Here is a 26,033-nt window from a genome sequence, read left to right on the forward strand (position 1 = left end):
GCCTCTGGCACTGATTTGGGCTCTATGACTCAGAAGGGAAGAGGGGCAGAAGAGGAGAACGGTGGTTATAGGGGATTCAATAGGTAGAGGAGCAGTCAGGATTTTCTGTGAACATTAAAGAGACTCCTAGATCATAAGTTGCTTCCCAGGTGCAGGGTCAGGGACAACTAAAGTTAGGATCCACATAGTTCTGAATGGGCAGGGTAAGCAGCCAGATGTCATGGTACCAACATAATTAGGAAAATTTACGTCCTGAAGAGAGAACATAGAAAGCCAGGTCCTCAATCGATTGCTACCTGTGCCTCATGCCAATGAAGGTAAGAATAGGATTTGTGTGGCTGAAGAATTGACACAGGGGGCAGGGGGAAGGATAGGCAGTGGATAGGGCATAATTACAGTCGGTTCGATGGGTTGAAATGTGTCGATTTTTACACAAGGTGTATCAGGAACAAGGGTGATGAACTTGGAGCATGGAACCAGCACATAGAACTACAGTTTTGTGTCCATTTCAGAGAGTTGACTGTCACAAGAGCCGGAATGTCTGCTGAATGTTTCAAAAGGGATGGGGAGGGAGTTTACGTGGGACGTGACATTACTAATCAGGGATAGTATCGCAGCTACAAAAAGGGAGGATATTGTGGAGAGATTATCTACTGAATAAGAGTGGGAGAAAGTCAGAAACAGGAGGAAGCATTCTATTGGGAATATTCTATAGGAGCATATTGGGAGGCAGATTCTGGAAAAGTGCAAAAATAGCAGAGTTGTTGTAATGGGTGGCTTAAGCATCCCTAATATTAATTGGCAGCTCCTTGGTGCAAAAGGTTTAGATGCAGTAGACAGGACAGGCTGAATAGAAGAGAAGCCATACTGAATAAGGTGCTAAGCAACGTACCAGGTCAGGTGACAGACCTCTCAGTGAGTGAGCACTTCACTGACAGTGACTACAATTCCCTCACCTTTATCAGAGCCTCGGAGAAGGATGGGAGCAGACGGTATGGAAAAGTATTTAATTACAGGAGGGATAATTATAATTCTATTAGGCAGGAACTGAGGAGAAGAAATTGGAAGCAGCTTTACTCAGGGAAATGTTCAACAGGAATTGGAGCAATGCACACACAAAATGCTGGAGGTTTTCAGCCCCAAACATTGATCATACTCTTTTCCATAGATGCTGCCTGGCCCGCGAGTTCCTCCAGCATTGTGTGTGTTGCTCAGGTTTCCAGCATCTGCACACTTTCTCTTGTTTGTAAGCAGAAATTGGAGGTTGTTTAGGGAGCACTTTCATGGGGTTATGGACAGGTTTGTTCCATTGAGGCGGCTAAAGGATGGAAGGGTGAAGGAACCATGGTTGACAGGAGATGTGGAGCATCTCATCAAGAGGAAGAAAGAAGCTTATACTTATAGTTTAAGAATCAAGGATCTGACGGTGCACTAGAGTTACGAGGTTGCCAGGAAGGAAGTTGAGAATGGACATAGGAGAGCTAAAATTGAGCATTAGAATAGCTTGGCGAGTAGGATAATGGAAAACCCCAAGGCGTTCTATATGTATGTGAAGAGCAGGAGGGTGGCCAATTTGAAGGTAGGGCCAATCAAGGATAAAAGTGGAAGCATGTGCCTGAAATCAGAGGAAGTGGGGATGACCTTAATGAATACTTTGCTTCAATACTCACCAATGAAAAGAACTTTGATGACTGCAAGAACAGTATGAAACAAGCTGATGTACTGGAATATGATGACATAAAGAAAAAGAATGTATGGAACTTCCGAAAAGCATTCAGTTAAATAAGCACTGAGCCCATACACAATTTACCCAGGTTACTATGGGACGCAAGGGAAGAGACTGCTTCACCTTTGGTGAAGATCTTTGCAGCCTCACTGGCCAAATGATTGGAGGGTAGAAAATGGTATTCCTTTGCTCAAGAAAGGTAATAGAGATAATACTGGGAATTTAGATCTGTGAATTTTACATCAGTGGTGGGCAAACTATTTGAGAGGACTCTCAGACAGTTTTTCTGAGCATTTGGAGAGGCATTGTCTGATTAAAGATAGTTTTAATTCTGTGTGGTAGTAAATGGACTGAATTCTGCCTGGAGTTCAGTGACCAGTGCTGTCCAGTAGGGATCTGCTCTTTGTGATCTTTATAATTGACTTGGTACAGGAAGTGGAGGGGTGGATTAGTAAATATGCAGATGACACAAAGGTTGTTGGTGTTGTGGATAGTGCAGAAGGATGTAATAGTTTATTGAGGGACTACAATGGGATGCAGAGCTGGGCTGAGAAGTGACAAATGGAGTTCAATCTGGAAAAGTGTAAAGTGATACCCTTTAGATTTGGTCAAACTTCAAGGAGGAGTACAGGGTTAATAGCAGGATACTTAGCGGTGTGGGAGAACTGAGGGATCTTATGGTCCATGTCCATTGACCCTCAAAGTTGTCACTCAAGTTGATAGGGTGCGTTAGAAGGTGTATGGTGAGTTGTCCTTCATAAGATGGGGATTGAATTGAAGACCGTATTTGGAGTACTCTGAGCAGTTTTGGACCTTATATTTATGAAAAAGGTGTGCTGGCATTGGATAGAGTCCAGAGAAGGTTTACAGGAATGATCACATGAATGAACGGGTTAATGTATGAGGAGCATTTGATGGCTCAACATCATTCAACGCTACCAAATACTGAAAGACCTAGAAAGCATAGATGTAGAGAGGATGTTTCCAATAGTGGGAGAGTGTAGGACAAGAGGGCATAGCCTCAGATTAGAAGGACATCTCTTTAGAACAGAGATGAAGAAGAAGAATTTCTTTAACTAGAGGATGGTGAATTTGTGGAATTCATTGCTTCAGACGGCTGTGGAGGCCAAGTTATTGTGTATATATGAAGCAAAGGCTCTTGATTAGTAAGGCTGTCAAAGGTTAAGGAGAGAAGGCAGGAGAGTGACTTGTGCGGGGAAAATAATCAGCCATGACTGAAAATAAATCAGCAGAGCAGACTCAATGGGCTGAATAGCCTAATTCAGCTCTTATGTCTTAATGGACTTCAGGTCTAATCTGCGATCTCTTTCACCGAGAAAGAGTGCTTCCTGCACATCACAACAGCCCCACCTGCAGGTTCTGCTTGATGTTACAAAACATCCCGAATTTGGAAATATGTTCTTCTGTGGGTCAAAACCCTGGAACACCCTACTCAACAGCACTGTGAGAATACCTTCGCCAGAACAATTGCAACACTACAAGCTCACTACCACTTTCTCATGGGGAATTCGGACTGAGCATAAATGCTGGACCTGATGCTGATTTTTTTTAAAAATCTCAGCCAAAACATTCCAAATGTATGGTTGTGAATTTGGATGTGTTGGGAGACCAGTGGTGAGAGGTGAGGTGGATATTGGCAGGAGATCAGGTGCTGAAACCTCCTGGGGCAAGTGCAGCATGTCAAGTATGAATGGGTGCATGCTGGATACATAAGCAAGAAATTGGATTTTCCATGATTCTTGAAGGTACAGTACTGGCTTCATTGCTGGAGGGTCTTTTTCATTGTATAATGGTCACTTAATGCTCAATTAAAACAACTCTTCATTATAGGTACTGGAGATACACCATCATGGTGTTGAGAATGGCTAGCCAAGTGCCCATAGCCTGAAAATAAAACACAACCGAAGGTGCATTGCATATAATAATTCACCTCAAAAATAATATATAATTGTGATCGCTGGAGCTCTTAAGGTCACTTTTTTCCACTAGTTTTGGTCTGCACTGTCCTATCAACCACAAGATCTTGGAATCATGCATCACAACAAGAAGCCATTTGGCCTAATACACCTTCACCCTCTCATTGATATTTGCCCAGTTTATTCCCTTTCCAGCTTTGTCTCCATTTCAATGTACATGCCTGATACCCTGTTGAACTGACCCCAACAGGTAGTGAATCCCAGATCAGAACCCTCTGTGTGAAATTACTTCTCCTCCTTTCTCCCCACCACGTCTAGTTACTCTGCAACAATTTGCAGCCTCTGCTTTCCTAACTCAATTGACAGACAAATGAAGTACTCACAATTTGCTCTGTCCAAACCCCTCCTATGGTGTTATGAGTGGTAGAGACATTTTAACTAAATGGGCCTCCACATGCTTATTTTAATTTTTCATTCCTCCAGAGCTCATGAGGCTTTATAAAAATTAAGAACAGAAGATGGAATTGGAATAGGTTAAATATTTTCACATGTACCGACATACAGTTAAGAGTTTGTGTTGTTTACGGTTCATTCAGATCAAATCATTACACAGAGCATTGAGATAGTGCAAAGTAAAACTGACATATTTAACATCGGAAAAATTTTGGAAATACTTAGCAGGTCTGTGGAGAAAGAAATAGAGTCAATGTTTCTGGTTGATAGTATTTAATAAAGATCAGGAAAAATTAGAACAGCAGCATGTGTGAAGTTACAGAGACTGGGAGTGTCTCAGAGTACAAAGGTACATTAATATGGAATAGCAAACACGAGGAAATCTGCAGATGCTGGAAATTCAAACAACTCACACAAAATGCTGATGGAACACAGCAGGCCAGGCAGCATCTGTAAGGAGAAGCACTGTCAACGTTGCAGGCCATCTTGGAAGTGAGTTCATAGCCACAAAGCCAGTCACAGCCGATCCAGGAGGCCATCAGTTGCAGGCCACAGCCGCAGTTCAGTGCAGAGAGGAGTAAACTTCACCGAGCAGCAAGCAGAACATGGGCATGTCTCTCTCCTTTGGCCCTGGTACCCTGACCTTTTCTATCTGGCCCAGCACTTAAATCAGCCAAACAGTGGGTCATTTCTCATACTCAGACCTGGGCCCTGGCACTTCGATACACTTTCAGGTCTGGAACCTGCCGTCTCAATTCAACCTATACCCGACCTTTCCAATTCAGCCAAACATTGACGTTATTTGCTCTCGGGCCTGGGCCCCACCACCTTGTCTCTGCCTTGCCTCGGTTCCGCCATTTCAAATTGCCTCCAAGTCCACTCCTGCCGTCAAACAATGGCTCGTTCCCTGCTCTCAGGCCCTGCTGCCTCAATTCAGCCTGTACACATCATGTTGCAACTTCGAGACTTCAGTTCACACCCGAAAAAAGCTAGGTTATACAGATGTTCAAAAGCTCAACTCCGAAAGGGAAGTTCCAAGCTACTGATTGCAGCGATCATTTTCGAAGAAAAGTGTGAGCATTAAAGTAGTTAATAGTTAATTTTTTTGCCAGCAAGTCATCACTGTGCTTTACTAGCACCATCTTAAACACGCAAATGTATTACTATTTCCTTATGTTATATGCAGAAGGAATGTCTGTGGGGTGGAGATGCACTGATAGACTGTTGCAAAAGCTTGTGGCAAGGCACAGCTCAAACTCCATCACAGTTGTTGGAGAATCTCAGGTGATGACAAGGAGCCATGCAGGGGCTCGTCTAGTGGTGTCACAACAATGACCTTATACTCGGTGTCAGTAAGACAAAGGAGTGATATGTGGACTCCAGGAAACGAAAGTCAGGAGATCACACACCAGTCCATATTGAGGTGGCAGTGATGGAAACAGTGAGTAGCTTTGAACAACTCAGAGGATATATCCCGGGCCCAACATGTTGCTGCAGTCATGGTGAAGACCTGCCAGGGGTTATACTTCATCAGGAGTTTAAGGAAATTTGGTATGTCATCTGAGACTCTGAGCAAATTTCTCCAGATGTACCGTGGAGAGCATGTTGACTGGTTGCATCACCGGAGGGTATGGAGGCTCCAATTAACAGGATCATAAGAAGCTGCAGAAAGTTGTAGACTAAGTCAGCTCCTTCAAGGGCTGGAAACATCTTCAAAGGGCAGTGGCTCAACAAAATGGTGGCCATCATGAAGGAGCTTCACCTTTTGGGACACATCCTCCTTTCATTACTACCATTGGAGAGAAGATCCGCCCTCAGTGTTTTAAGAACAGTTTCTTCTCCTCTGCCGTCAGATTACTGAATGGTCCGTGAACTCATGAACACTGCCTCGCCAATTCTCTTTTGCACAGCTTGTTTACTGTGTTAATAGTAACTTCTTGTAGTTTGTTATGCCTGCACCTTCCTGCTGCACAAAACGACAAATTTCATGATTCATGTCGGTGATAGTAAACCTAATTCTGAGAAAGGTGATGAAGACTTATTCTTCAGAGCTGATCTATGTGAGGGAAGTGTAAGTGGAGGGAGATGGAAGAAAATAGAAATACTTCACTGGAACATGGGTCGGCATACATTCACATCTCCAGTTTTTCTTCAACTAAGAACCAGGATGTCTGATCAATGTAGCTGTTTCCTTATTGTTCATCATAAAAGAAGAGAATGTACATCATTGCAGTGTCTCATGTAAGCCTTTATCCTGTGAAAATTCTGGCAAATGTTGAGTTTCTTGCAGCCATTTAAAATTCATGTGAGGAACTGGGCTTTCCTGCTTTCATTGATCACAACTCATTAATACATCTCAGATGTATCAGTTTGTTTTAAAGCATGCCAGAAGTTACCTGGTTTCAACTTCACACAGTTCCCTGCAGACATAAGAAACTACAGATGTTGGAATCCTGATGCAAGATTTGACACAAAATGTCAACTACTCCTTTCCTCCCACAGATGCTGCTTGAACCGCCAAATATCTCCAACAGAACTGTTTATTGCTTCACCATTTCTTGTACCTAACTGGGTCTGATCAAAGAGTTGGAGATGAGGCTGAGTGCACAAAGTGAATATAGTTTTGGGAGATAATGTTCCATAATGATGCTCTGAACCACTATCCATGACATTCTTGGAAATTTGAACATATGGTTCCAAAAGTTAGAACTGGCAGCACTCTTTCTCAGATTAATTTGGTAAATTAATTGGAAGCTCTTCAATTAGATAATGCAGTGACATCTGAGCGGAACGGTGCCTAATTAGCAAGGAGTTGTAAGGTAATTTTTTTATGAGAAACTACTAACAGCAAGCACATGGTGGTGGAAGAACAGTGACAGTTATCTGCTACTCATTTATAACGGATACAATCCAGTATAAATCAACTGGGCAATAACTTGTCCTGGTCCATCACATAGATGCCACAGCCAAGCTCACCAACACCTCTATTTCCTCAGGAGGTTAAAGAAATTTGGCATGTTCTCATCAACCTTTACCAATTTTCATTGATGCACTGTCGAAAGCATCCCATCTGGATACTCATGACAGCAAGAAAAGGCAGAGAGTTGTGGACACAACACTGGACGCCATGGAAACCAGCCTTCCCTCAGTGGACTTTGCTCTGCTCACTGCCTCAGTAAAGCAGCCAGCACAACCAACAACCCCCATCCACCCCAGATTTCTCTCTCCTCCCCCTCCTATTCAGCAGCAGATGGTATAAAGGCCTGAAAGCACCTACCAGCAGGCTCAAAGACAGCTTCTGCCCTGCTGTTGTAAGACTATTAAATGGCTCCATAGTCCAATATTATGAACTCTTGACCTTACAATCTACCTTGTATGTCTGCACTGCACTTTCTCTGTAGCTGTTACACTTTATTCTGCACCTGTTAGTGCTTTACCTGGTTCTAGCTCAAACAAGATAAATGATGTGATCTGCATGAACGGTTTGCAAGGCAAGCTTTTCACTGTATCACAGTACATGTGGCAATAACAAACCAATTCCAAATCCAAAGTTCCAACCAACTTAGGAGCTTCAGCAGCTGACTCCTGCTCTGGTCTTGAACCTTCTTACCCAGCCGATTTGGAGTTGACTTAACATGCAATGTTCCCTCTGAAGTGTGTGGCTATGAGTGTACACACGTCTTTTGCAACTAGTGCACAAAGGAATTTAAACTGCACATAAAATGTTTTCTCAGGAGGTATAATTCACGATCGTACGCAATCCCACTTCCTTTTCCGGTTCCTGATGCGGACAACACAGAGTGTGCGATGATTAGTCTGCAGATCTTAAAATTGGCTTATTTATACTGTTTTTATTGAAGAAATTATTCTGTGCACACATGTTGTTGCAACTGGGCAAAAAAATTGCACAGCACAAGATTTTTGTGCACACTGGTTATTAGAAATTAGAGGAACTTTTGCTCACATGGATTGGGAATTGGCACAAGCCAAGCAGATTGTTTGGGCTAACTAGTCTGATTTGAACCTGTCAAAATCCTCCTTCTATTCCATACTGTTTCACCCCTAGCACTAGTCATTTATGCTTCAGATAAATTAATTCTAACCCACTGAAATATTTCATTGATGCTTACTCAAACTTTAGCTTGGTAACTCTCAGCAGAGAGTTGTTCACAAATGATATGACTGATGTGTTTTTTAACCCTTTCTTTCTGCTCCAGGTATCTCGGGCAGTGATTACATCAATGCAAACTATATCGATGGCTACCGGAAGCAGAATGCCTACATCGCCACACAGGGACCACTGCCAGAGACGTTTGGGGATTTCTGGCGAATGGTCTGGGAGCAGAGAAGTGCGACTATCGTCATGATGACAAAACTAGAGGAAAAATCTCGGGTAGGAGTGAGTTTTCCTCAATGTTCTCAGATTTCAGGTTTAAAAATGCAACAGAAAGGTGAACAATCATTAAAGATTTGCAGAACATAGTGTTCCTTTGTGACCTTGGGTCATCAAAACCAACAATAACCATTTTACTATTGTGGGTATCAAAGCTTGGTAAAGCACATTATGTTAGACTAGCCTGAATGAGCTCTTTGATAACAGAGAGGGTTGATGAAGGTAGCACTCTAGTATTGTGCATTGAGGCACAAGATAAAGAATCTAACAGTGCACCTGGTAGGGAAATAGAAGCAGAAGGGGTGAAAGGAAAGTTGTGTGTGAATTTGGCTAAGGGATGATTTTTTGGACAATGGAAGTTTTTCTGACAGATAAAAAGAGGTCAACTTGAGGTTAGTGCTAAGACCATTTCTTCATGGGATCTATAAATATAAAGAGATCAATCCTGGATTTTCTAATCCTCCATCTCTGATTTTATATTTCTAAAATCTCTAGTGTTCATTAAGGGATAACCAGAGATAAATAAAAGCTTGGATAGAGTTTGAAATTGTCCCTGTCCCTGTGACTATGTGTTTCCTCACTCATCCCAAATACATGCAACCTGCTGAACTAAGCTGAGCACAGACTGTACAGTTTTGCAAACTTTGCAAATAGAATCAGAATCAGGTTTAATATCACCAGCAGCTGTCATGAAATTTGTTGTTTTGGAGCAGCAGTATATTGCAATATGTTGTAATAAAAACTATAAATTACAATTAGAGGTATATACAAGAATAAAGTAAGTAGTGCAAAAAGAATTGGAAAAATACTGGGCAAGTGAATTCTCCATTCAGAAATCCTATGGTGGAGGGAAACATTGTTTCTGAGACATTGGATGTGTGTCTTCAGGCTCTTGTACCTCCTCCTTGATGGCAGCAATGAGAAGCAGGCATGTCCTAAGTGATGGGGGTCCTTAATGATAGATGCTGCCTTTTTGAGGCATCGCCTTGTGAGGGTTTCCTGGATGCTGGGGAGGTTAGAGCCCATGATGGAGCTGGCTGCGTTTTCTACTTTCTGCAGCTTTTTCCAATCCTGTGCAGTAGCCCCTCCATAACAGATCATGATGCAATTAGTTAGAATGCTCTCCATGGTACATCTGTTGAAATTTGAGCGTGTCTTTGATGATATACCAAATCTCCTTAAACTCCTAATGAAATATAGCCACTGTCTTCCCTTCTTTGTAATTTATCAATATGTTGGGCCCAGGAGAGAATCTCAGAAATGTTGACACCCAGGAACTTGAAACTGCTCACCCTTTCCACTTTCTGTCCCTCAATAAAGACTATGTGTGTTCCCTCAACTTACCCTTCCTGAAATCTGCAATTAATTCCTCGGTCATACTGAAGGTTGTTGCTGCAACACCACTTGATCAGCTGATCTGTCTCACTCCTGTACACCTCCTGTGACCACCTGAAATTCTGCCAACAATACTGGTGTCATCAGCAATTTTATAGATAGTGTTTGAGTTGTGCCTAGCCACACAGCCAAGGGTGTAGAGAGAGAAGGACCATGGGCTAAGCACACATCCTTGAGGTGTCTCGGTGTTGACTGTCAGCGAGGTGGTGAGGAAAAGACAGATTTGATTTTATTATTCAAGCTCCCTCCTCTACTGATGATGTTGTTGCTTCTTTCATGAGTCTGGCAATGCAGCACCTCACCCAATGCATGTTCAATAATGAGCTACCAGATCCTCCACTCACAGGTTCAGGCATGATCTTCCATTGAGATCTGGGCGACTGGCTCGCTCTATGTCCCAGTCAGTGCTTGATCCTCTTCAGTCCAAAGAGGGATTAATAGGTGATGTTGATTGGAAGCTTTTACTGTGTCACAAAATAGTCGCCCACACAACCCCTACCCTGCACTGCCAGATAACTCCCAGCACCTGAACAGCTTCAGAACGTTTTCAGAGATTGCACCACTGAGCCACATGAAAGGTTAAATGCAACCACTTCACTCAGCCTGCTGAGTGTAATGTCGATTGCTGTGGTTTGCAGCACTTAATAGAAAGCAGGCTTCAATCGACTGACTACTGTTAGCTTGGCAAAAGAGAGCCAGCTGGACCTTTTTCTCATCGATGACAGCTTAAGCAGCCTCTCTTACTGCCAGGGATTGTGAACTCAAGAGCAAATTGCAAATCACCTGTCTTTAATATGGAGTCAGTATCCCTCACATCCGGAATACAGCTATTGTCTAGTTACCACCTGGTGAACATGATGTCATTCAGTACTTGGTGCAGCTGACAATAATGCTTCGTGAAGCAGCCCCATAATGTCTGGACATTAGTAAGGACAGCACACTGGAACTTCACAGCAGTACTCTCAGTATCTGAAGTTCAAAGTAAATTTATTATCAATGCATGTGTATGTTACCATATGCTACCTTGAGATTCAATTTCCTGCAGCATTTACAGAGAGAAAAATAAATGCATACATAAACAGACAAAGATTGACCAACCACCAGTGTGCAGAAGAAGACAAACTGTGCATAAAAGTAATACTGAGGTTCTGAGTTGTAGAAAGTCTTTGAAAGTGCCGCTTGTAAGTCAGCTTAATGTTTCAACTCAGCCGAAGAACCTCCATGTGGAAGGTTAAATTGTATTTCCTCTGCACAGCTATCAATGCACCCACTGTGTACCCCCCAACATGTCCCCACTTTCCTTTGTTTATTTTTATTGAACAATTAGTTATTTAGGAGGGAGAAGAGCCTGTTGTGGATTATCAATCAGAGAGGAATTGCATACCCACCTGGAAATGTTTTTAATATTTCTAATTAGTTCACACCTTACCGCAGAATAATCTCAAATTTCTCTTTCAACAGCTTGAACAGTTCTATCTGACTGCTGACAGTCACCCAACTGCCTCATGTAATAGTTCTTTGCATTTCTTGGTACTCTCGTAGCCACAGATTTCTTCCAGTTGTACCAATGACACTAGTGTGCTCTGTAACATCAATTACCTCAGCCTGCTGAACCCTGAATGTTTTCCACCTCTGCAATTATACCAGGGCCTGACTCCCACTCTCACTAAATATTTAAAGTCACACTCCTCATTCTGGCCCCACTGACACAGTTTGCCTTTGTCAACTCCCAGTCTACAGAGAACTAGATCAACCCTAACTTGGCAATTTCTGCCAGCCCTGTTGTCTGGGAAAGCCATAGTCCTTCGGCTCTTCTATGATTAGAATCTAGAAACTAGAAATAACGGACAAAGCCAGAAATCAAAGTAACTACAAATGATGGAAATTTGAAACAAGAAGTGCTAGAAATGCTCAGGAGCCCAGACAGCACCTGTGGAGAGAGAATCGTCGTTTACGTTACAGGTCATCATCCCTTCCCCTGAAATGTTACCTTTCTCTTGATGGATGGTACCTATGATCTCTATTTAAGTATCCGTCCCTGCCATCTTACCTGTCTCTCCACACTTATCCATGTTTACAGCCTGCACCTACTGCCCGTTCAGGAAACAATACCTGGAGCTTGTACTTGAGAGTTACCACACAAGGCTCCATACACCTGTACACATTTAGAGTCATTGGGAGCTTTAGCATGGAAATAGGCCCCTTGGCCCATCAAGTCGGCACTGACCAGCATGCCTACTTGTATGCTAGTTCTATCCCAACCTGTTTTATCCTCCACACATTCCCATCAATTCTCCCCAGGTTCTACCAACCTGTGGAGGCAATTTAGAGACAGACAGACAGACATACTTTATTGATCCCGAGGGAAATTGGGTTTCGTTACAGTTGCACCAATCAAGAATAGAGTAGAAATATAACAAAATAAAACCAAAAATAATTAAATGATAATAAGTAAATTATGTCAAGTGTAAATAAGTCCAGGACCAGCCCATTGGCTCAGGGTGTCTGACACTCCGAGGGAGGAGTTGTAAAGTTTGATGGCCACAGGCAGGAATGACTTCCTATGATGCTCAGTGTTGCATCTCGGTGGAATGAGTCTCTGGCTGAATGTATTCCTGTGCCTAACCAGTACATTATGGAGTGGATGGGAGACATTGTCCAAGATGGCTTGCAACTTGGACAGCATCCTCTTTTCAGACACCACCATCAGAGAGTCCAGTTCCACCCCCACATCATCACTGGCCCCACGAATGAGCTTGTTGATTCTGTTGGTGTCTGCTACCCTCAGCCTGCTGCCCCAGCACACAACAGCAAACATGATAGCACTGGCCACGACAGACTCATAGAACATCCTCAGCATCATCCGGCAGATGTTAAAGGACCTCAGTCTCCTCAGGAAATAGAGACGGCTCTGACCCTTCTTGTAGACAGCCTCAGTGTTCTTTGACCAGTCCAGTTTATTGTCAATTCGTATCCCCAGGTACTTGTAATCCTCCACCATGTCCATACTGACCCCTTGGATGGAAACAGGGGTCACCAGTGCCTTGGCCTTCCTCAGGTCCACCACCAGCTCTTTAGTCTTTTTCACATTAAGCTGCAGATGATTCTGCTCGCACCTTGTGACAAAGTTTCCCACCGTAGCCCTGTACTCAGCCTCATCTACCTTGCTGATGCATCCAACTATGACAAAGTCATCAGAAAACTTCTGAAGATGGCAAGACTCTGTGCAGTAGTTGAAGTCTGAGGTGTAGATGGTGAAGAGAAAGGGAGACAGGACAGTCCCCTGTGGAGCCCCAGTGCTGCTGATCACTCTGTCTGACACACAGTGTTACAGGCGCACGTACTGTGGTCTGCCAGTCAGGTAATCAATAATCCATGACACCAGGGAAGCATCCACCTGCATCACTGTCAGCTTCTCACCCAGCAGAGTAGGGTGGATGGTGTTGAATGCACTGGAGAAGTCAAAAAACATGGCCCTCACAGTGCTCGCCGGCTTGTCCAAGTGGGACAATTAATTACCAACTTCTACATCAATGGAATGTGTGAAGAAACTAAAGCAATCAGAAGAGGCCCTCTTTCTGTATCCAGTGTGTTTATAGAAGAAAATATTGTGTAGTTCATACCCAAAGCACGTAATCACAAATTCTGGAATTTAGCCATCGTTATTTCTTTACCAGCTGTCTCCTGCATAGATAACAATACACACTGTCAGACCCAGTGTTTCTGTACAGCCTGCACCCAGTACTCTGTACAGACATGCATGATATTATTGAACTCTGTACAGTTCTCCATACCTACCTGCTTCTAGTAACCAGTGTCATTGGGGAGGAATCTAGAACTGCTGCCTATGTGCTATCCTCTGTACGGACTCAAACCAAAACGAGGAGTATTTGTTCATCTGTACAGTGTTGAACATTTGTTATTATCGACCTGACTGCAGAAGCTCAGTAACAGAGTATATTCACATCAAAGACGGAACTTTTTGGATATGAATTGAATTGAATTGACTTTATTACTTACATCCTTCATATATATGAGTAAAAATCGTTATGTTACATCTTCGTCTAAATGTGCAATGTGCAATCTGTAGTAATTTATAATAAATATTATGTACAACAGGACAGTCAATATAACAGAGAAATACAGTTGCCTCAGCATGAATTAATCAGTCTGATGGCCTGGTGGAAAAGGCTGTCCTGGAGCCTGTTGGTCCTGGCTTTTATGCTGCAGTACCATTTCCTAGATGTTAGCAGCTGGAACAGTTTGTGGTTTGGGTGTCTCGGGCCCCAGTGATCCTTTGAGCCCTTTTTACACACCTGTCTTTGTAAATGTCCTGAATAGTGGGAAGTTCACATCTCCAGATGTGCTGGGCTGTCAGCACTGCAGAGTCCTGCGATTGAGGGAAGTACAGTTCCCATATCAGCCAGTCAGGATGCTCTCTGTGCAGGAAGCACATCGAGGCTATGGGGTTCATGGAAGAAAGTGATGCTGAGGTAGTGGATTAGCCACAATATTATCTAATAGCATAACTGATCCAAGGGTCAAGTGGCCCACCCATTAATGTTTTTACATTCTCATACAATCTATACAAATACTGTATTTGTACAGTTATCTATCACGTTGCTGCATCTACAAATTCTATACTGGTATCTACACGGGGTCTTATCCACTCTCTATCTAATGTCTGTAACTATGGTTTCTAACAAATATTTGTATGTACTGTCTGTATGGAGCCTGATTATTTGTACCTTGCACCCTGATTCAGGTGAAGTGTGATCAATACTGGCCCAGCCGGGGAACAGATACCTATGGAATGATACAGGTGACTCTGTTGGACACCATTGAGTTGGCCACTTTCTGCGTTCGTAATTTCTGTCTACACAAGGTAATGAGTTCAAAAGATTACCATATACTAAATGTGCTGAAGAGTGGGTGTGAACTTGGACTCAAGAAAGGCGCAAGGCTCCCTAGTTTTAGTGTGTAGATTGATTAATTCCAGATCTCAAATGCTAAGGCCCTGTGACACACCAGGAAAATCCAGTGATCCTAAGAATCCCAGTGACGAATGCTCCTCTCCAAAATGCTGCAGAGTTTCTCACCATGCCAACAAGCTCTTAAGAAACGTCATATATTCAGATAGGAATGGCCCCTTCCCATGAACCAGCAGCACAGTCATAAACCAGAGTATGCTGACTGGCTAAGGTGGCAAGTTTGGAAGATGTGCCTTCATCTTGGGAACTGCAAGCTTAGGGACTGGATCTCAGGACAGGAGAACAGAAGGATAACCATTCTTAGATATGGAGTGCGGTAGATGCTGAGGAAAGAGGGTGAGGGTTGATCAAGGTCTGGGCCTCAGAGTGAGTAGGGATTATGATCAAGACTAGTGTTGTTTATTCAGTGTAGAATGAGGCCAATGGAATAAAAGGTACAAAACTGATATCAAATGGACCTCCCAATACAGTGCTCCTCTGGGAAGACTAGGTTACTGAACAGTGTTTACTGCCTGTTCAGCATGGTCCAGGAGCATGCTGTATAAGGAATCACAACAGCCCATGCATTCCTGAGGAAGAATTCAGGGCCACAGTTGCAAGGTGTACTTTGACATCGTAAATTCCAAGAGAAAAAAAAATGAGTCACTTAGCACCAAAAAGTTGTTCAGAGATTTTCATTTCATTTTTCAATATTTTTTGTTGATTTTCAAATAAAGAATATACAAATCAGAAGCAGAGTTTAATAAGTAGATAATATAAAAGACATAAACAGCAATAGTAAAAACAGAAAGTATATAATGTCAAAATCAAATAGGTAAAATATTATGCTGTTATATATACAATGGTCAAAAAAAACTACAACTCCTCATAGCAATCATAAAAAAGATTGGAAATTTTATTGATAAAGAAAAAAACCCACTAACTAAACTGAAACAAAAAAAAGGGAAAGAAAAAGAAATATTGGGCATTCCAATTGAGGATAAAATTAGAAAAAAAAAGAGAGGGAAAAAAATCACATCCTTCCAGTCATCTCCGAACCTTCATGGATAAGGATTTTCCCCAAAGAAAATAAAGAAGAATAAATAAATAAAAATAAATTAAATCATGTGAAAATATTGAATAAAGGGTTGCCAGACTTGTTCAAAATTAAAGGATGTATCAAATGTCCAGCTTCTAATTTTCTCCAAGCTTATACATGACATAATGGAGGAGAGCCAATAAAAAACAGTAGGCAGGTTAGATTTTTTCCAGTGCAGCAAATTAGCTCTCCGAGCCAGTAAAGTTGAAAAAGCTATCACATGTTGGGCGGAAGCAGACACTTTGCTTGCTTCCTCTGGAATAATTCCAAACATTGCTGTAAGTGGATTAGGTTGAACATCCATATCTATAACTTTTGATAATATTCCAAACACATCCCTCCAAAAATTATTGAAACTTACACATGACCAAAATATATGAGTTAGAGTAGCCACTTCTGCGTTACATCTGTCACAATTAGGGCTTATATTAGGAAAAATATGCGCCAATTTATCTTTGGACATGTGGGCCCTGTGTACTATCTTAAACTGAATTAAGATATGGCGTGTGCAGATAGATGAATTATTGACTAAATAATAAATTTTACTCCATTGATTATCTGAAAATGAATGTTGAAGTTCTACTTCCTAGGTGCGTTGAACCCTATCACTAGGTGACATGCGAGCATTCATTAGCTGTTTATAAATGATAGCTATTAATCATTTTTGAAAAGGTTTAAACTGAAAAATAACATAAGCCAAATTTAAAGGCAGGCCAAGGAGTAATTCGGTAAAAAGTCATGTAAAAAATTCCGAACCTGTAAATTCCTGAAAAAATGTGTATTAGAGATATCATATTTATCCATTAACTGTGAAAAAGTCATTAAACAGTCTTGTAAAAACAAATCTAAAAAATGTTTTATTCCCTTAATTTTCCATGTTAAAAAACCTTATCCAAATTTGATGGTTTAAAAAAGAAATTAGAATACATATTATTAGAAAGTAAAAAATCATTTAATTCAAAAAATCTACGAAATTGAAACCAAATTTTTAAAGTATGTTTAACAATAGGGTTGAGAGCTTGTCTATCTATTCTGGAGAACGAAAAAGGAAGGGGAGCTCCTAATAAAGAAGCTAACGAAAACCCCACTACTGAATTTTCCTCCAGCTGTAACCATGAAGGGCAATCTTGATCGTCTATATCATAAATCCAAAAAGTGATATAACCAATATTAATTGCCCAATAATGAAAGCTAAAGTTTGGTAAAGCCAGTCCTCCATCTTTTTTTGATTTTTGCAAAAAAAGTTTATTCATTCTAGAGCTTTTATTATTCCAAACATAAGACAAAATCAGAGAATCTATTTTATCAAAAAATGTTCATGGAACAAAAGAGGGAACTGCTTGAAATAAATATAAAAATTTCAGTAGAATAACCATTTTTACAGCATTTATTCGACCTATCAATGACATCGACATAAGTGACCATTTGGAAAGTGCCTGTTGAGTATATTCAACTAAAGGGAGGAAATCATACCTAATATAGGTCTTTAAAATTCTTTGTAATTTTGATACCAAGGTAAGTAAAATGGTTTTTGGCAATATTAAAAGGTATTTGATCATAATAATCAAAATAATTATTAATAGGAAATAATTCACTTTTAGGTAAATTAAGTTTATATCCAGAAAAAGTACCAAATTCCATAAATATAGATAACATAGAAGGAATAGATTTCTTAGGATTCGAAGTATAAATAAATCATCCGTGTATAACGAAACCTTATGTAATTTATCCCCTCTCCTAACACTTTCATAACTGCAATGAAAATCTTCTTTTTAACTGATCAGCCACAATTCTTAGTGCACCTTTCAATAACTTCTACAAACAGCACCCATATTAAGCAGTGCAATTTCAAACTAACATAATTAATGCCACAAGATCTAACTAAAATTATGTCAAAAACGGGGATATCCAGAATACAGAAATGTCAATTCTTGTCTTAGACATAATACATTCTTTAATTGCTAGTATTCAGCGAAATAGTGAAAACTGGATTGAAACTGCTTGTATTCTTTCTAACACTTGAGTGTGTTACTTGTTGTGCTCCTTGCTGTTTAGTCTGCAACCCATTTCCTGTTAGTTCCTGCCTATGGGACAGTCTCAGAGCTTCCCTAAACCTGTAAAATACCAGCCAAAATGAAACTCTGTCCTGACCAAATAAGTAGAGAAAATGCTGGAAAATCTCAGCAGGTCAGGCAACATCAGTGGAAAAAGAAATAAAGGTAACATTTCAGATTAGCCACTGTCTGATTGATATTGTCTTATAGGTCAGTTGGTAGAACCCTTGCATCTGTGACAGAAAGTTATACATTGGAATCCTAGCTGATAACTTGACCTCTAATATCTAGGCTGTTACTCCAGTATCATCGCACAGAAATACCTTGTCAGACTAATTGTATGAGCTTACAGTGTGTGAATTGGGTTTTTTTTCCTCCCTACATGTCATCTGTGATCACATTTCAACAAAGTGTTTTGGCACTTTGGGATGTTTTAGAATGGATGCCTTGGGTACTACACACATTCCTCTTTTGCCCTTTTCAGAATGGCTCCAGTGAGAAGCGTGAGGTTCGTCAGTTTCAGTTCACGGCTTGGCCTGATCACGGTGTCCCTGAGTATCCGACTCCTTTCCTAGCGTTCCTCAGAAGAGTGAAAACCTGCAATCCTCCTGACGCTGGCCCCGTGGTGGTGCACTGCAGGTAGGGTCATTCCCTTGTTTGTTCTCTCCATTGTAAATGTCACTGAAGCAACCCTACAGTTCAGAGACGGACTTGGAACCAAAGGATTACTTTCTCCCTCCTTTTTCTGGCCAAATTGTTCATTTTAGGTGGGTTGGAACCATAATAAATGAATAACAGCATGTTTGGAGAATACCTTATGTGAGGAATGTCTCTTGTGGTTATAACCCTGCCAGAAGAGAAATGAACAATGGCATGGCTGCCCTTAATTCTGTACGGCTGTAGGCCAATGGATGTAAACCTCATCACGTCTCTTGTTTATTTTTTAAATGCTGTTTATTCAGCTCCAAGCAGTTTTTTCCTCGATGAGTGATGCATTGGGAAATGTATGGTTTGATTTGAAGTTAGTGCTGAGATGGAGAGAAAGAGATTCACACAGAGAAAACAATGCCAGCAGGTACTATTCCACTCATGTCACCTCTACCTCCCAGAGCATGTTCCCTCTGACTGAACACCAAACAAAAGCACTGAATTAATCACCTGCATTTCATTTTTGACATTAGACAGTTTAATGTTGTTAGTATTTATGATCAACACAGACTTCAACCCAAGTGCACATCACTAAATCTTCCACTGAGCTTAGAACAAAAGCCTATTAAAAAGAGGCAGCTTTCACTATTTTACTGAAGTCAGTGATTATTTGATGGGTATTCAGCCAGTATTTTGAACCCTCATTTTTTAGCTGTTATGTCTGTTTTGGAACCATATCCATCCTGATATTCATTATCCTCTGAAAAGCAAGCTCAGCTCCATATATTTAAAATTATTGTGATCTGTGATCATCCTTTCTCATGCCTAACATTTCATAAGTAATACTATTCTGTCAGCTTGACATAAGCCCATTTCAATTATGAATCCAAATATTCTGTCAGCATTTTGCACATGGAGATCTATCTTGGCCATAGTCAGATTTCACTTGAAGGTATTGAGCCACATTGAGTGATATAATGTAGGAGCTACTTGATCTGTTGTCTCAAAACCCCAGACCCATATTAATTCTTACTTCAGGAACTTGGAGTTTGCACATTATCCCTGTGGCCACATAGGTCACTTCCACTTCCTCAAGACTTGTGAGTTCTCCTTAATTGCCTCTAGAGTGTTGATGAGTGGTAGAATTTGGAAGGAGTTGAGGGGAAGGTTGGAGGGGTAAAATGGATGACTGAAAGTGGGCTGAAGGGAGACGCAAGACAATGCAGATGCTGCTGTCTGGAGCAACACGCAAGGTGCTGAAGGAACTCAGCCAGCTGACCTACTGGGCTCCAGATGTAAGGTCTGTGTCCCTCAGTGGGATGAAAGGGTTGTTTCTGTGCTGTGGGACTTTATGTTCAGGAGCAGTTGATGTTTCCATTGCTCTGCCCACAAACAAAAGAATCTTTACAATGTCAGCTCATCCAAAAGAATTATTTTCTCACGTGGTTTACCACCACAGGAGGTCACCTGGTCTGTTGTGCCCTTGTCATCTCTCAGAGAAATCCCATTGTTTCCTTTTCACCACATATCTCTCTGCAACTTGTTCTGTCTCACACTCCCACCAACTCCCCCAGATTCAATCATTCACCTACACACTAGCAGAACTTACGGTGGCCGGTTGCAACATAGATTTGAAATATGGGAGGAAAACAGAGCAGCTGGGGGGAAATGTACATAGTCAGAGGGAGAATGTGCAGCTGTGCCCCTGTGCTGCTACAACAACGGCTACAAACAGCTTAACATTCCTTAATGCCAATGTGTGGAGAGCAGAGCTATTTGACCTGGATCAATTAATCTTTCAGTGCTGGAGTCGGTCGGACCGGCTGTTTCATTGTCATTGATGCCATGCTAGAGAGAATAAAACATGAGAAGACGGTTGACATCTATGGCCATGTGACGCTGATGAGATCACAACGGAACTACATGGTGCAGACGGAGGACCAGTATATTTTTATTCATGATGCACTGCTGGAAGCAGTGGCTTGTGGGACCACAGAGGTGATGGCCAGGAACTTGTACTCTTACATCCAGAAACTCGCGCAGGTTGAAACAGGGGAGCATGTCACAGGCATGGAACTAGAGTTCAAGGTAAGAAAATCTTCCTCATTAATTCCAGACTGGCTGGAGGTAATGGTGTACAGCTATTTATTGTCTTGATAATTTGAATTTTTCCATTTGGTATTAATATTTATATCCCCTGCCCTCACTTGCTCTCCCTGAAGGCTCAACCAAGAAGTGATGTGGTTCCCCTGATGTTGGAGGTCATGAAAGCACCTTTGTGTTGGACCAGTACAACATCCGTGGCTCAACAGGACTCAGCTGTGGTCAAACTTTGGCCGCTGTAACTAAAATTCATCATTCCATGTTAGGGATCATTTTTGTGGCATTGAGATGCAGTTGGATTTTTATTCATTTAATTAATACCAAGCTCGTTCAGGATTCCTGTTGAACTTAAGTACTATTGTCTCCTCGTTCTGAGAAGGTATCAGAAGTCACTGGTGTTCTCATCTACAGCACTGTCTCCTCAATATCCTTAAAAATATACTTCTAAAATTCATTTTTTTATTTAGTAAAAGCAAATTGCATTTGGGTAAGTAAAAACCTATGCATATGGTCTTAAATTATACTTCAAAATGTAGGGAATATCAGATTGAGATAAACGTCAGCCTTAATGTAGCAGAATGGTCAATAAGAGGCATGGTGTATGATTAATTTGCTGTCTTAAGTACTTTCAGGAGTTTTATCCAAAAAGGGTCACATTACCCCAGTTATTGTGTTGTCTAATGTAACTATGCCAACCTTTGAAAGTGTATATAAGTGAAGGTACAACTAATTGTGCATTCTACACCAAGTCAAATGATCTTACAAGAAGGAAGGAACTAAGTACTAGGCATATACTGAGAAGCACAGGGAGCAGGACCACCAAGGTAGTGATCTCTGGATTACTCCCAGTACCATGTGCTAGTCAGGGCAGGAACAGGTTGATATTACAGATGAATGAGTGGCTGAAGAAATGATACGGGGAGCAGGGTTTCAGATTTTTGGATCATTGGGATCTCTTCTAGGGAAGGTATGACCTGTACAAAAGGGATGGGTTACCCATGAACCTCTGGAAGGGTCCACAATTCCCGTGTGGGCAGATTCGCTAGAGCTGTTGGGTAGGGTTTAAACTAATTTGGCCAGGGGATGGGAACTAGTGAGAAAGGGCTGAGGATGGGGCAATTGGTATACAAGTCATTACATTGTGTAGTCAGACTGTGAGGAAGGACAGGCAGATGATAGGACAAAATTGCAGTCAGTGCCATGAGTTGAAGTATAACATGAGGGCAAAATCGAAAAGAATGATGTTTACAGGACTAAAGGTATCATATTTGAATGCATGCAGTATCTGGAATAAGGTAGATAATGAGGTAGATCCAGAGTAAGGCAGCAGCACAGTTAAAGATTGGCAGGTATGATGTTGTGGGCATCACTTGAGTCGTGGCTGATAAAAGATCACAGTTGGGAGCTTAGCATCCAAGCATACACAGGCAGGTAGGCAGGAGGGCTGGGATGGCTCTATTGATACAAAATGAAATCAAATCCTTAGAAAGAGGTGACATACGATGAGAAGATGCAGAATCCTTGTGGGTAGAGTTAAGAAACTCCAAGGGTAAGAAGATGCTGATGGGAGGTGTGTACAGGACTCCAAACAGAATCCAGGATGTGGCATACATATTGCAACGGGAGATAGAAGAGGCATGTAACAAAAGCAGGACCACCGAAGGGTTTCAGCTGGAAACATCATCTGTACTTTTTTCCATAGATGCTGCCTGGCCTGCTGAGTTCCTCCAGCATTTTGTGTGTTGCTCAGATTTCTAGCATCTACAGATTTTCTCTAGTTTGTGAGGGTATTTGTAGAATGCCTATGGATTGGCTTTTTAGAGCAGCTTTTGGCTGAGGCCACAAGGCAAAAGGCAATTTTGGACTGCATGTTGTGTAATGAACCAGATTTGATAAGGGAGCTAAAGGTAAAGGAACCCTCAGGAGGCAGTGTTCATAGAATTCAGCCTACAGTTTGAGGAGAAACTAAAATTGGATGTTTCAGTTTTACAGTGAATTAAAAGGAATTAAAGAGGCATGAAAGAGGAACAGGACAAAGTTGATTGGAAGGGGACACTGGCAGAGATGATGGCAGAACAGCAATGGCTGGAATTTCTGGTGCAGTTTGAAAGGTGCTGGGCAGATACATACCAAAGGTGAAGAAGGGAGGATCAGGCAAATGTGGCTGACAAGAGAAGTCAAAGAGAGCATTAAAGTAAAAGCAATAAAGTAAAGTAATATAGCAAAAATTAGTGAAAGGTTAGAGGATTGAGAAACTTTTAAAAACAACTGAAGGCAACTAAAAAGCTACAAGGAGAGGAAAGATGAATTATGAAAGTAAGCTAGCCAATACTATAAAAGAAGATACCAAAGGTTTTTTTTTTCAGATGTATGTTGGATCTCTGTTTACTTTCTGATCCTTAGGGCTCTTCTAGAAGTGGGGAATGGTAAGCAGTCTTAATTTCAATATTTCAATTTATTTTAGAATACAAACAAATATGCAACTACTAAGTAAATTAAGTAAAGAGCCGAGAAATGTTGCTAAATGGTGGATGGATGGAAAGGAATAAAGAAGTAGCCAAGATGGTGCCTCTGAAAAATCTATCTCTTTTAGCGATAAGTTAAGAGATATTCCTTAGGCAGAGGATAACCTAGTTAATAGGCTACGTAATTAAGACAATTACATCATGTGGGGAATGTGCCAATACTTAGCCAATGAAAAATGAGAAGGGTGATAAACCATTAGTTTAGCTGCTATACCACTTTCCACCCGTGAGTGTGGAAATCTTATAAAAATTTATTATTAAAATTTTTGTGGTTTCCAACATATATAAAAAGTAAAAGAGAGGTGAGAGCGGATGCTGGACCATTAGATAATGACACTGGAGAGGTAGTAATGGAGGAACAAATAAATGGCAGGTGAACTTAAGTATTTTACATTAGTCTTCACTGTGGAAGGCACTATCAGAATGCCAGAAATTCGAGAGTGTCAGGGGGCAGAAGTGAGCGTAGTTGCTATTACAAAGGAGAAGGTGCTTAGAAAGCTGGATGTTCTAAACGTAGATAAGTCACCTGGACCAGATGGACGACACCTCAGGGTTCTAAAGTAGGTAGCTGAAGAGACTGTGTAAGCATTAGTAATGGTCTTTCAAGAATCAATAGATTTTCGAATGGTTCCAGAAGACTGCAAATTTGCAAAAGTCACTCCACTCCACACTTTAAGAAGGGAGAGAGGCAGAAGAAGGAAATTATAGGCCTGCTAGTTTGAGTTCAACAGTTGGGAGAATGTTGGAGTCCATTATTAAGAATGGGGTTTCAGGGTTCTTGGAGGCACGTGATAAAGTAGGCCAATGTCAGCATGATTTCTTCAAGGGGATAGCTTGCCCAACAGATCTGTTGGAATTCTTTGTGGAAATAACAGGCAAGATAGACAAAGGAGAGTCAGTGGATGTTGTTTACTTGGATTTTCAGAAAGCCTTTGACAAGGTGCCGCACATGAGGCTCTGTAACAAATTAAGAGTCCATGGTATTACAGGAAAGATTTACTTTTGATGTAAACAATTTACAGGATATGACACTCAGGGACTTGGGGTACATCTATTTTTTGTGGAACTGTATGTTTTCTGTTATCTTATATGTTCTATATATGGTGTATACTGTGTATAACTTTTGGCACTGTGTTTTACACCTTGTCCCTGGAGGAACACTGTTTTGTTTGGCTGTATTCAGGTACTGTTGAATTAAAATTACAATTCAACTTGACTTGGATAGAAGATTGGCCGACTGGATGGAGGCAAAGAGTGGGAATAAAGGGGGCTTTTCTGGATGGTTGCTGGTGACAAATGGTGTTCCACAGGGGTAAATATTGGGACTGTTTCTTTTCACGTTATATATCAATAATTTGGATGAGCGAATTGATGGCTTTGTGGCCAAGTTTGCAATCGATACTAAGATTAGATGGAGGGGCAGGTAGTGTTAAAGAAGCATGCACATTAGTAGAAGAAATATAAAGCTAGACTATTTTCTAAACAGGCAGAATATTCAAAAATCAGAGGTACAAAGGAACTTGGGAGTTCTTGTGCAGGATTTCCTAAAGCTTAACTTGCAGGTTGAGTTGGTGATATGGAAGGCAAATGCAATGTTATCATCAATTACAAGAGGACTAAAATATAAGAGCAAGGAAGTAATACTGAGACTTTATAAGGCATTGGTCAGACTGCATTTGGAGTATTGTGAGCTGTTTTGGGCCCCTTATCTGAAAAAAGATGTGTTGGCATTGGAGAGGGTCCAGAGGAGGTTCACAAGAATGATTCCAGGAATGAAAGAGTTAATGTGTGAGGACAGTCTGATGGCTCTGGGCCTGTACTCACTGGCACTTAGAAGAATAAGGGGGTCTCAAGTATTGAAAGGACAAGGTAGAGAGGATGTGGAGAGCATGTTTCCTATGGAGAGTAAGTCTGGGACCAGAACACACAGCCTCAGAATAGAGGGATGTCTATTTGGAACAGATGTGAGGAGGAATTTCTTTAGCCAGAAGATGGTGAATCTGGGGAATTCATTGCCACAGATGGCTGTGGAGGTTGGTAGGTTCTTAATTAGTCAGCACATCAAAGTTTACAGGGAGAAGGCAAGTGAAAGCATTGAGAGGGATAATAAATCAGCCATGATGGAATGGCAGAGCAGACCTGATGGGCTGAATGGTCCAATTTGCACCTATGTCTTATGGTTTTATGATCTTGTGGTCTAAGAGCTCCCATCAATAACATAGATTTTTATATAAAATTGTTTCTATTCTCTCAAGGTGTAGGTGGTTGTGGTCTATGAGAAGAATAGTACTCCCTCCATTCCTTGGCAGGCACATTCAGCCCACAGGGTTAAAATTTCATGGAAAAGATCTACCATCTATTTTGTTGGTTTTTCTTATCATTACACTAACGATGTGTGGCCAAGTGGTTAAGGCGTTGGTCTAGTGATCTGAAGGTCATTAGTTCAAGCCTCAGTTAAGGTGGCATGTTGTATCCTTGAGCAAGGCACTTAACCACACATTGCTCTGCGACGACACCAGTGCAAAGCTGTATCAGCCCTTGGCCTTCTCTTGGACAGCGTTGGTGATGTGGAGAGGGGAGACTTGCAGCATGGGCAACTGCCGGTCTCCCATACAACCCTGCCCAGGTCTGCACCCTGGAAACTTTTCAAAGTGCTAAATCTATGGTCTCTCGAGACTAATGGATGCCTATACTAACAAGCACCTCACCATCTGACTGTGGGTTCAAGAA

The 26,033-nt window shown here is 41.4% G+C and overlaps 1 protein-coding gene across 16 annotated transcripts in view; it reads left to right on the forward strand.

Annotated features, from left to right (window-relative positions):
* LOC132406245 (receptor-type tyrosine-protein phosphatase S-like) overlaps window positions 1-26,033 on the forward strand; it is a 475,477-nt gene that overhangs the window by 419,680 nt on the left and 29,764 nt on the right. For all 16 annotated transcript variants that reach the window (XM_059991616.1, XM_059991623.1, XM_059991621.1 and 13 more), the window contains 4 exons: window positions 8,334-8,509; window positions 14,670-14,789; window positions 18,512-18,666; window positions 20,478-20,763. In XM_059991616.1, coding sequence (XP_059847599.1) covers window positions 8,334-8,509; window positions 14,670-14,789; window positions 18,512-18,666; window positions 20,478-20,763 — 737 coding nt within the window. The remainder of the gene's footprint in view (window positions 1-8,333; window positions 8,510-14,669; window positions 14,790-18,511; window positions 18,667-20,477; window positions 20,764-26,033) is intronic.

Source organism: Hypanus sabinus, chromosome 16 (assembly GCF_030144855.1).
Source record: "Hypanus sabinus isolate sHypSab1 chromosome 16, sHypSab1.hap1, whole genome shotgun sequence".
Classification (NCBI taxonomy): Eukaryota; Metazoa; Chordata; class Chondrichthyes; order Myliobatiformes; family Dasyatidae; genus Hypanus; species Hypanus sabinus.